Source organism: Tiliqua scincoides, chromosome 5 (assembly GCF_035046505.1).
Source record: "Tiliqua scincoides isolate rTilSci1 chromosome 5, rTilSci1.hap2, whole genome shotgun sequence".
NCBI classification, from domain to species: domain Eukaryota; kingdom Metazoa; phylum Chordata; class Lepidosauria; order Squamata; family Scincidae; genus Tiliqua; species Tiliqua scincoides.
In genome coordinates, this window is record NC_089825.1 from 91,194,327 (window position 1) to 91,206,363 (window position 12,037).

The 12,037-nt window shown below is 44.5% G+C and overlaps 1 protein-coding gene and 1 pseudogene across 1 annotated transcript in view; both read right to left on the minus strand.

Moving 5' to 3' along the window:
- MPP3 (MAGUK p55 scaffold protein 3) overlaps window positions 1–12,037 on the minus strand; it is a 55,418-nt gene that overhangs the window by 37,261 nt on the left and 6,120 nt on the right. Inside the window, exons 4-5 of the mRNA XM_066627578.1 lie at window positions 8,648–8,728; window positions 367–504 (exon numbers count right to left, since the gene is read on the minus strand). Coding sequence (XP_066483675.1) covers window positions 367–504; window positions 8,648–8,728 — 219 coding nt within the window. The remainder of the gene's footprint in view (window positions 1–366; window positions 505–8,647; window positions 8,729–12,037) is intronic.
- On the minus strand, window positions 2,594–2,710 carry LOC136654464 (5S ribosomal RNA; annotated as a pseudogene).

Here is a 12,037-nt window from a genome sequence, read left to right on the forward strand (position 1 = left end):
GTGCTTCTAGCATTTCAATTCCCCTGTTACTGGAAAGCAATCCTTAATAAACTCTGTACTGTGATTTCAATACTTTGAACTCACTCCTTCGCTTCTTCTCCCCCTCCAAAATACCAATTCCCCCTAATTGGGCCATGACCAACGGTCAAAGAACCTTTAAGGCACTTGTTTGGGTACATGTGTAGGCCTCTTCCTACGTGTTCCTGGTGTGTCATTTCATGTAAGCTAAAAAGGCAAAATTCCCAACCCAAGGAGCTTACAATCTGAAATGCTGACAGAAAAGAAAGCAGGAAAGATTGGGCAATTAATACACACAAGCATTTTGAGGCTGCTTTTCATGACATAGCCTACATCGGACAGACGTACCAAAGGTTCTTTGTTTTTCACCAGACGAACTATTTTCACCGATTCCTCATCGAAATCATCGTCAAGGTTTTCTGGCAAAGGAGGGAGGACAGGGTCAAAGTTCTTCTGCGCAACAGTGTCGTGGACCACAAGCATCGCCTTGCGGAATGGAAAGAAAAGGTTATATGTCAATACAGAGACAGGAGAATGTCAGGGGTTCAAACATAATGGAAGCAGGAAACCCTCACAGGCCATTCACAGGAAGTGAGGCAGAGAACTAAAAAGAACACAACACTAAACTTTTTAATGCTATGATAAGCATCATGTTCTTTTCAGCCCTTTGCCTCACTTCCTGTGACTGCTTCCTGCTTCCATTTTGTGGTCATCAAAGGGCCAGTGAGACCCCGGAAGGGTTGCAAACACCCACAGGTAAGTAATTTGTGCAATGGTAGGGGTCTTTTTTGAAGCTTTTTGTAGGGTCCCCTTTTATCCATAGTTTCTGCATACACAGGGGGACGGAATACGCAGAGGATATGGGTAACACACACACACCTGTATCAAAAAATCTAATGAACGATTTTCCCTTCTTGCAAAACACATATAATAAAGAGACCTACAATTTCAATGGCAATCCTCATTGGAATCTTGCATTGAAATGCTGAAGTGCAACTGTTATTTCTTTTACAGCACAATCCTACGATTTTCCTGCTCTACGATTTTAGTGCACAATCCTCGTAAGTGCTTGTTGGGCCAGTGCAAGTTCCTTGGGCCAGCCTTGTCCCTTTGTACCTCCATGGGAGTAAGCCCCACTGGTTCATGGAGGTGCACCGGCTCACAAAGGCCAAATCCAGCCTCCGTGGCAGCAAGAAAAGGTTAAGTCCGCGCCAGCCGAGTTCGGCCAGTGCAGGGGTCAGAGGGGCGGGCAGAGGGCAGGGAGGAAGTTGGAGGGAGGTGTTTAGGAGCGGGCGGAGGGCAGGCAGGCAGGGAGTGGGAGGCAGGGCCAGGACCCAGCAGTTATGCCGGATCCTAGCCCCGTTTCAGCTCCTGGCTGCTCCATTCTGCTCACATCTGCGCCATCTCGTCAGTTGGTGCAGATCCGAGTAGACCCAGACCCCTGGCTGAGCCACAGTCAATCCCAAACTTACGCTGGATACAGCACAGGCCCACTGGCCTGCCTGTGTGTTGCCCATCCCTTTTGTTTCATTAGATTTCTACGGCTGAAAAGACGGCCATTTCCCCATTTCTCATTCGTAGCTTTTTTCTCAAGCAAAAGAGCTCAGTAACATTTCATTTAGAAGTTGGGCAGTTTCACGAATACAGCCCTCGGATTTGCCGTTTTTGTTGCCCTCAAGGAATGGATTTGCATTAGTGTCTAAACAAAAAGTTCCAATGTGGATGCATCCAACCAATACCAGTTCTTTCACTGGGGTAATATATGGCTTGTAATATCTTCCCATATTCCCCTCAGAACAATATTGGCTTTTCTTAAACTATTATCCATCTCAGAAATTGCATCCAACTTTTGTTCAAAAGGTTTGTGTATATTTGAGTCATAAAATGCTGACGTTCAAAGAGACCTTGGACGTCTATTTCAATCCCTGCTCAGCACAGACAACTGTTAACAGTATCCATGAGAGGGGGTCATCAACCTCTACACAAAAACCTCCACAGAGCGAGTGCCCACCACCAGGTAGACGGATCTGATGCCAAACAGTTCTTCCAGTTAGGAAATTCTTCCTCGTGTCTAGCCGAAATCTTTGTAGTTTCAATTCACTGGTTCCGGTCTTGCCCTCAGCAGCCACAGATGTGTATCCACGGGCAGCGCTGCCTGTGGCGGTGACACCACTGCATCACACAATGCTGTGATGTCACTTCCACGTTCAGAGAAAAGTGGTGACAGACTTCACAATGTGGCTGCTCCCCACCCACCCCACCCCGTTCCTTCTCTAGCAGATATCCAGCTGACTTTGAGCATCTGCCAAGCTTACAGGCCCCCGAGCACAGCACTGTGTTTGGAGGTTTTCAGTGACTTGGCGGAAGCCAAGAGTCAACCAGGAAGCTGTTGCTTAGTGGCATTCCCCTTCAAGTGGCACCCAGGGCATGTGCCATACCTTAGATATACCTCTGGCAGACAGCAAGTCCTCCCCTTCTAAGATAAATCCCTCACTTTCCATTTCACATCTGCTACCTCTCTATCATGTCCTTTAATAATGGATGGCAACCTTCAGTCTCGAAAGACTATGGTATAAGCCTACAGCACCCAGTATTCCCAAGCAGTCTCCCATCCAAGTACTAACCAGGCCTGACCCTGCTTAGTTTCCGAGATCAGACGAGATCAGGCATGTGCAGGGTAACAGTTGCTGCCTATTGTCCTTTAATAAAGGCTTCTTGAACTGTCATATCAGTTTCTAGGCTTCTTGAATTTTCATATCAGTTTCTAGTAATCTCATTTTATCAGATCAGAAAATTTATGTTCTAGAGATAAAACTGGCTCGTTAAACTTTTTCGCAACCTCATCCCAGATTTTTTTCCAATTCTTTGATAAACTGCAATCTGAAACATACATAATTCTTCTTTCAGAAGACTCTTCCCTTGTTCTGCAGAGGTGTGTGTTTAACCTCAGCCCATTTCATTTACATGTTTTTTCTTTCATCTAATCTGCACTCCCTCTTCAGTGGAAGTACTGAATATTGGTTTTCCCAGAAATATTGTGATTTGTTTTCCTACTAATTCCTTATGTTCCCCTTATTGTCTGTTCCCCACTGACTGGATTTGTTTACTGATTCATGTGCAAACTCATAACAAAAAAAAGCTCATTCATTAATTAGCACAATCTATTTAACAATCAATCCACAAATCCATAACAAAAAGCTCATTCATTAATTAGCACAATCAATCCCTCCACATACTGATCCGAAATAAGTTCATTAATATTTACTCGATTCAGAACTCAGTACTACCGATATACTTATATACAAAGAAACACATCAAAATGAAGAAACCAGAGCATAGAAATTCATTTTAATTAGGTCACCAGTTTCCAGTTCATAATTATTCATCAACATGGAGGCCCATAATTCATTTTCAGTTAACAAGAACATTCAGAATTAGGTTTTCTAAATATGTCCAAACAAAATGTGAAACAAAGGAAAAGAGAGGCAATCTTCTACAAAAAGAAACTGATGGTCTCCATTATCATTAATAAAAACTGTGATTATAACCAAAGAGATTGGTACAGTCTATAAGCAGAAATCATCATCTTCCTCCAACACTCATTTTTAAACCAACGTTTCTATGCAAAGGAAACGACAGAATAACCCAGGAGTCAAAGGGTAGGAATTATTCAACATCAGTCCACCAGCACTTCACAATATCTCAGAACTTGCCAGCTTCCAATTCTTACATAGATCATATTACCAGGTGTTCTAGGTGCTTTGAGAAGTATGCACTTAGTGACAGACTTTGCACGTGGCTGAGGCACACCGGGTCTGTGATGCCTTTGGAACCAGGAAGTGAGTGGTGGCAACGCAAAATGCATCATGTGATGACATCACTGGTCACTCACTTCTGGGTTCAGAGTTGTCGCAGTCCTCCAGAGAGCGGTAAGAGGCTCAGGGCGGGCAAGAAGCCTTTCCATGATGCACAGTTTTCATGCACTGCAGCTCTGCCCACTGCGCTGAGCCCCCTACCACTGCTTGGACTGTCGCACCACGGTCTCCCTCCTGGGGCAGCAGGTGGCCTGGGACGCCCCAGCAAGTTCCTCACAATGCCCCAAGGGATTGCGATACACACTTGGGAAGCACTGAACTAGAGCCTCGTCTTTCTACAGGGTGACACAGAAGTTGGTGCCGCGCTGGCCAAATTTTCCTTATCTTGAAGAGGCCTCTGGAACTACACCCCTCCCCCACCACAGAATGCAGTGCACACCCCATTGGCATGGCTGCATCCATGCTGGAAAGTTAGATAGGTTTGAGCCTAGAGCCTCCAAAATACACTTCCAAGCACCCAGTAATTTGTGATCAGTTGGGGATATGCTAAAAATGCCTCTGAGTATATGCTGAGTACCATCCCCTTGCCACTGAACAAGTGCAGCCCACCTTCCACACACAGTTAAAGGAGAAAAGTTTATCTAACGTTTTTAGACTCAAATTCTCTCTCCATTTTCCCCTGAAATAGTCTTTCCCCCGCTTTTCTTGCATTTTTTATTAGATAGGCGATAAATCCAGAAAGAACATAATCTCTATGCTTGCCTGGTATCATTAAATATTTCATACAATAGATCTGAGCTGGCAGCCAGCCCGAAAGCTACAGCAGTAAGTCTACAGTAGACGCATTTTTCCACAGTTCAAAGGATACGTTGACTTCTGAACAAGCAAATGTATATTGATGAGGAAAACTGGCTAGGTGCATTTTTAAAAACTTCCAACATAGGCCTTTGCAGTCTCCAACAAGCAGAACGTCAGTCAACAACCTGACGCTGCAGCACCAAAGGCCAACGTCATCTTAGGGTGTATTAAGAAGATCTTAATACATCTTAGGGTGCTCTCTCCAAGACAGAGCACCAGCACTGGCAGGAGGGGAAGCCCTTCAGCATCAACATCCAGTTTTACTATTAATGATTATTTACAACAGATACAGCGCTTTTGTAAAATAAGAAGAAAAGGCAAGTCCCTGCCCTGAGGAGCTTCCAATCTAAATTTCAGCACTGTGTTGGAGACAACAGGGGAGGGAAAGAAAGGAGAAGCCAGGGTCAAGGGTAATCAGCAGAGAGGGGGAGGAATAACAAAGAACCAATGTGAGCAAGTGATACAGACACAGACTGTCCTTCTGATGACATTACACTCAATTGCATGTAGTAGTGGCAATAGGAAAAGTCCGGGGGGGGGGAATTAACCAAGAGCAAAGAAGTGGGGGTGAGGTACAGGAAGTACTTAGGTTCCCAAACTGTGCTTTGCTCTGGGGCACTGTGAGATGCCCACCACCCAGCAAAGAGACCACCATGTGACCCTGCAAATGGCGGTAGGAGGTTCAGCATAGCAGGTACAGCACCTGCACACCATCTCCCTGCGCTTAGAAAAGCTCTCCCACCCTCCCAGAGCCTATTAGCACTGATGTTAGGGTTGCTGCAGACCTCCAAACCTGGAAGTAAGCGGCAGTGACATCATCACATGATGCAAAATGTGTAATTGCCATTCACTTCCGGGTTCTGGGGAAGGGCGTTGCTGGCCAGGTTAGTTAGGGAGGCACTGACTGAATCATTTCCCTAACCTGCATTTCTCCATTTCACAGTCCCTCCACAAACAGTTGCCCCTTATACACTATTTCAAAGCATGCTTGTCAGGGTAAATCCATCCACATTATATCTTTCAGCTATCATATGAATGTTAAATACACACTTCCTAAGAGCATATTATCTATCTATCTGAATATTTCTTTATTAAGTGGAATTGATCTCAATTTCTATTATTATAAAGGTGGTTTTTTTCCCCATTGAATTAATTGACAAAACAACTATTTCTCTTTTCTACTTGAATTTCCATCTAGATGTCTGCGATTTGAGCTTTGAAAATCATTATCTTCATACCCTTTCGTCCTCAGTACAAGTCATTAAATCCGTATGAGTTATTAAATCAGCCCTCATTTTTCTTTTTACATGCTTATTCAAACTTAAAGGGAAAAGTGTCAAAAGACCTTGCACCTGCAGTGGGAAAATAAAGGTGTTTCAGTCACTTGTATAAAACACTGAGTGCAAGACAAGATACAATGAGCAGGTAGGTTTGATTAAACATGGGGAAGAACAACAACACAAAACTGCAGACCAGCAAGGGAATAAACCAGGACTTGCTGGTTTCAATGCCATGAACACAACTTAATTAAAACTTAGGATTGCCTCTGAGTGTGTGCAGAGTGCCTTTTCATCCCAAGCAGCCATAATCTACCTATGCATCCTCAGAATGGCGGGTGATTATTTGCTGCAAACATGGATGAGGTTACACTGCTTTATCCACACAACAACCCTGTGAAGTAGGTTAAGTGAGGTTAGGCTGAGAATGGGAATACCTGGCTCAAGGTCACCCAGCGAGCTTCACACTTCAAAGTCTCCCCCAGCCTAGTCCATAACCCTAACCACTACACTAAACTACACCAGCTTGGTTTCCTGGTCAACTGTTCCCCAGTCTGAAGCTTCCTTGCTCAGTCATTTGCCTTCCTATTAATACCACACAACTCCTGCCCCACAGGACTGATGTGAGTTTCCTCTCCAACCCTCTTTTTTTCTGTCTTTTCTGCCAGGCCTAGACAGGAGGGGTGCCTACCCTATCTGTCCATTCACATCCACAGCCCTTCTTCCTCCAGCTCCATGCAGTTGAAAATAAAGCAGAATAAAAGTGTGGAGAAGAGGGAAATGACCCTCTCCTCCACACTTCCTCTCTTCACCACACCTCTTTTCCCCTCTTCCTTTCCAAGTCCAGGAAGCAGCTCTAGTGAGAAAAGGAGCAGTAAATATGCAGACAAGTAAGTCACCATGCCTTGTTTTTCATCTACAGTTATGTTGTTGGCATCCTTCAGTCTCGGAAGACTATGGTATCGCGCTCTGAATGGTGGTTCTGGAACAGAGTGTCCTCTCCAGTGCGCAAAGCCTGGGTAGAGTAGATCTGGAGGACAGACCGTTTCCCATGCAGCAAATCCCCCCTCTCCACATCGCTGAAATGGTCCAATGGAAAGGCAGAGGCCAATACGGTTGGTTCCAGCAGCGTTGCAGGAGTTGCCAGAATGTGACTGTGTTCAGCCATGAACTGCCTCAGGGACTCCGGATTTTGCCTCGAGGTTGACTCCTGAAGCCTTTTCCATAACTGGATGTAGCCACAAGGCAGTGGAGGTTTGGGATCACAGTTTTCCTTCTCTCAGATGAGCTGCCTTCCCAGGCTCACGAGTCCCATCTAACCGGTGGCTGTTTAGTCACCTCTTACGACAAGTACAGCCAAACTGAGGGCCTATTCTTATCCCCAGCCCCCAGGGGAAAACAGGGGAAATCTACAGTTATGAGCCCTCCTTATCTCACTTTCCTAAGAAATTTCTTCACGCATCCTAAAAGCAGGTTCAAGCCATTTCTGCTCAACGTTGCATATACGCTATAGGTACCAAATGTGCACACCTGTAGGACGGGCAAAAATGGGTTTAAAGAAAAAAGATGGCAAAAGGGGAAAGGTCAAGTGCTTTCTTCCATTTCACACACACAGGCTGCAATCCTATACATCAGTGTTTCTCAGACTGTGGGTTGTGACTCACTAGGTGGGTCATGAGCCAATTTCAGGTGGGTCCCCATCCATTTCAAAATTTTATTTTTAATATATTAGACTTGATGCTGCCATGATATGTCACTGCATTTGGGGAAATGTTACAGAACCATACTTTTAACAAGCTACTATGTATATTTTTTTAACAATGATAGTAAATGGTATTGACTCCTGGGTAAGTGTGGGTAGGATTGCAGCCTAGGATGGCTAAAATGTTCCTGCTTGATGATGTCACTTCCGGTCATGGCATCACTTCCAGTGGGTCCTGACAGATTCTCATTCTTAAAAAGTGCATCCTGGTGCTAAATGTGTGAGAACCACTGCTATACATACTTTCCTGGGAGTAAACCCCAGTGAACACAATGGGACTTACTTCTGAGTAGATACGCATAGGCTTGTGCTCTCTCGCTCTCTCACACACACACACACACACAGGACTTTTCAAACTGTGCTAGTTGGCTACTTGGCTGTACATTTGTAAGTTACATATAGTTTGGGCCTCAAGTTTCCTGCCTGTCCCACAGAGCACACCCTTTTGACCTACGGGCCAAGTGAGGTTTCAATTTCAACCAGATGGACTGTTCACTTCTGTCATGGAAAGCTGTGATGATTTGTGAACTCATGCTCATGCTCATACTACTCATGCATTCTCATGGAGCAGTTATGGAAGTTCTGTGACAGCACCTCAGGAAGTGGCAGGGAAGAGATGCTCTTACAGACATGTCACTGGCAAGTATTTCATTGCTGTGCACATGCCCAATCTCGTCTGATCTTGGAAGCTAAGCAGGGTCAGGCCTGGTTAGTACTTGGATGGGAGACCACCTGGGAATACTGGGTGCTGTAGGCTTATACCATAGTCTTTTGAGACTGAAGGTTGCCAACCAAGAAACCATCATCAGAACTGAAAAGGATACACTGAAGAACACATCCTCACCCCCCTGCAAGTCCACAGTGCTGCATTTCCATCCCCTCCTTGAACTACAATACAGAGCTTTTTTTTTTTTTACCCTGAGATGAGGAGTTGATAGCAGCTGAAGCAGTTCCTTTTCGTCATTATTCATTGGGGCTGTCTGCAGTTCTTCTATCACCTTTAAAAAAAAAACAGAGAAAAAGAAATCCATCCGTATACAAGGCAGACAAGTCAGGGCCTTATTTTCCACTTGCATTTCTAGGTCAATGTTTTGCACATCTCTGTGTCATGCTCTAGAGATGTGGTAATTGTGAGGGCATGTCAAAAGCAGCCTCAACATAGGACATAGGTGCCCTGCCCAACACGCCATTGCATGGCACAGAGAAGCTGCTCTGTCTTTGGGGATCATGAGTGGTGTGTGTGAACTATGGAGCCTTGCAATTAGACACATTGCAAATTTAAAGGGAAAAGCCTTGCAATTAGACACATTGCAATTAGACACAATCCACACAGGTGCCAGGGGCTAGTGCTCCCCTCCCCTCCAGGACTTTTCCTGAATCTTCAACCTGCATGCTGCATGGCCAACAAGGAATGATGGAAGCCAGTTTACGGACACACCATCAGAAGTGCCACAATGGTCACAGGTATATCCCTCTCTGTGACCAATAGCTCATTTGCACACAAACACCGTAATCTAACAGCCACCCCCATTTCAGCCTCACAGAGGCCACTGCAATCATTCATTCTGAAGTTCCTTCTGCTAAGGCATGTCCCCCTGACAGTTCTCTGCTTAACCTGAAGCAAACCACAGCTGGTTCATTCTACCAAAGAAAGAAAACACAACCATAGACACACATGTAGTCCCATCCTAAAGGCCAAACTAGACAACATGAAGATTGCACAACTGGGGCCTGTGTGCCTGTGTTTTTAAATGTCAATAGCCCTTGTGCAGGGACAAATTTCAACTGGGACCACAGCAGGCAATAGGGAGGGTTTAACTCTTTGTCCCACTGCAATCCTGACCCAGATTGTCCTTACTCTGTGGGCACTACTTGACAAGAGGTACTTTGGGGTTTTTTGTTCTTTGAGCTAAAGTAGCTGTCTGACCCTCTCTGTTAGGTATTGCTAGTTACTGCATCTGATTTGCTTAAGACATCTGTGTGTCCATCCAACCAAGTTCAGGCTCGTTTTAAACTGCTTTCTATCCCTTCCCTTTGTTTAATTGGGTTTTTCCTTCGGATTTTTAATAAACTGATTATATTTTGATGCCTTGCACGTCCATGTCTACTCCATGTTTAGGAGTAATTCAGTAGGTTATCATATTTGATCACTCATGGGTGTGACTGCAATTTGATTTTAAACAAGAGCCACTAGGTTCTATGCTCTCCTGGGAGGGTGATTTTCCCAGATAGCCTGGACTGGTTTCCTTAACCTGGGATGGTGGCAGTGGCTAAATCTTCTAGTCCCCCACCCTTCACCTACCAACCCAGTATATCTGAGAAGCAGAAAGGGATTTGATGAGCACTAACCACTAGGTACTATTCCCTTCTGCTGGCCTCTGCTCTGTTCCCTGACCAGAGATATGAAAGCTAGGGAGCGAACAAGTAGGAAAGAAGCTCTTTAAAGCATCAAAGGGAAAAAAAATTATGTATTAAAAAAGGCATTTAAGAGAGAGACAAATTCATTGATGTGTTTCTATATAAGCATCAGAATGTCGAAGATGGATAAATTACAGTGCGTGGTACAAAAAGGGAATACAGACTTATTACAAGCTGGGTGGAACAATGACAATAAATGAGATAACAGTTGTCCTTGGATATAAAATCTATAGAAAGAAAAGAGTAGGCTGTACTGATGGTGGTATTGCTTGAGATGTCAAAGGTAGGCCAGAATCCAATAAATTAAACTTGGTAAGAAAAGCAAAAGTCACAGAAATTTGTCTGGGTAGAAAATACATCTTTCAGAAGGAGAAACAGAAAGTCTGTCCCTGCAGCAGCAGGAATTCATGAGGAGCTGAGTGAGGGTAAGGGAGGTAACAAGTACTGTCCACTCCGCCGCCACAACACAGGAAAGAGATTTCACTTGTGCGTGACAACAGGTTACATCCTGCCAAAAACCAGGCATCTCGAGAGGACCACGGCATTCATGATTATCTTAAGATCCAGAACAAGGACATGCTCATGATCCTCAGGCACAGAAAGAAAAGAAAAGCACATTCATAATTCACTACAGCCCGCTTAATCTCGAGGCTAACAGATGTTTACTGTAACACAGGGTGATTAAGCTTATCTCAGCTCAAGACGTAAAGATTCCATGATCCACATGAGACTGAGATACTGCTGTTCTTCTCATTTTTCCTTTCTGCATTTGGCCCTGCTTTTCTGTTGTTTTCTAAATATACATATCACACACACATACCCTCTTAATATGCATGATTTAAAATAATAATCGATGGCACTGTCATGGCAGACATGCAGATTTCAGGCTTACAAATCCCCCATTTTTCACTAGTCAAATCTGAAGCCAAGTGTAACAAAGTGGTTGGGTCTGGATTTAACCTGATGCAAAATGATAGCTGGGGGGGGGGGGGAGCAGAGACAAGTGCTTGCTATGCTCTATGAGTTATACATTGGACATACAAGCATACCTCAATTCCAGTTACTACAAGCATTCTTATGTATGGGGTGGGAGGTGGGGGAGTTTTTTTGTTGTCATTGTAGTAAAGCAACTGGGTTTCAAAAGCCCTTGCTGATCTACTGCAAATCATTCAACAGGTCCAAAACACCTTTGGCTCACCCCTGCTGTACAGGATACGCCTTGAATTCTCAAAAGGGGGGGAATACACCTCTAGCAACATGCCCTACTTCCCAGTGATTGGTAAAGATGAAAAGAAAGACCCATTTATTGCAGACAGGGATTCCTGTGCTAGAAAGCTGAAGTAGTAATATCTTCCACCAGCAGCCTGAAGAACAGTCTACAGCCACAAGGTTCTACCACTACATTTTACTGCACATGTAGACCATGGTGACAGAACTAGCTATGATATAGATACTGCAGCAAAATACAATTATTTGGCCAAATCAGGGAGTACATTTATTTGTTTTTCACATTATTATACTGCCCTTCCTCCAAGGAGCCCAGGCTGGTGTACACAGTTCCTCTCCTCCTTTTGTCCTCACAACAATCCTGTGAGGTAGGCGAGGCTGAGAGATACTGAATGGCCCAAGGTCACCCAGGTTGCTTCATGGCTGAGCAGGGCTTTGAACCTGAATCTTTCAGTTCTAAGTCCAATTCCCAAACCACTACACCATCCCAGCTCTATATCAGTGCACGTCCTTGAGGAGTTCAGTACCTCTCTGGACATTCTCATATGCTGCTTCCCATTGTGGGATCCTCAACCATACGAGTTGGGCTACCAATCTTATTCCCTGCCCCCGAGACCCCCAAGTACAGCGAATTATCTGCTTCTATCTAAATGACTCTGTAT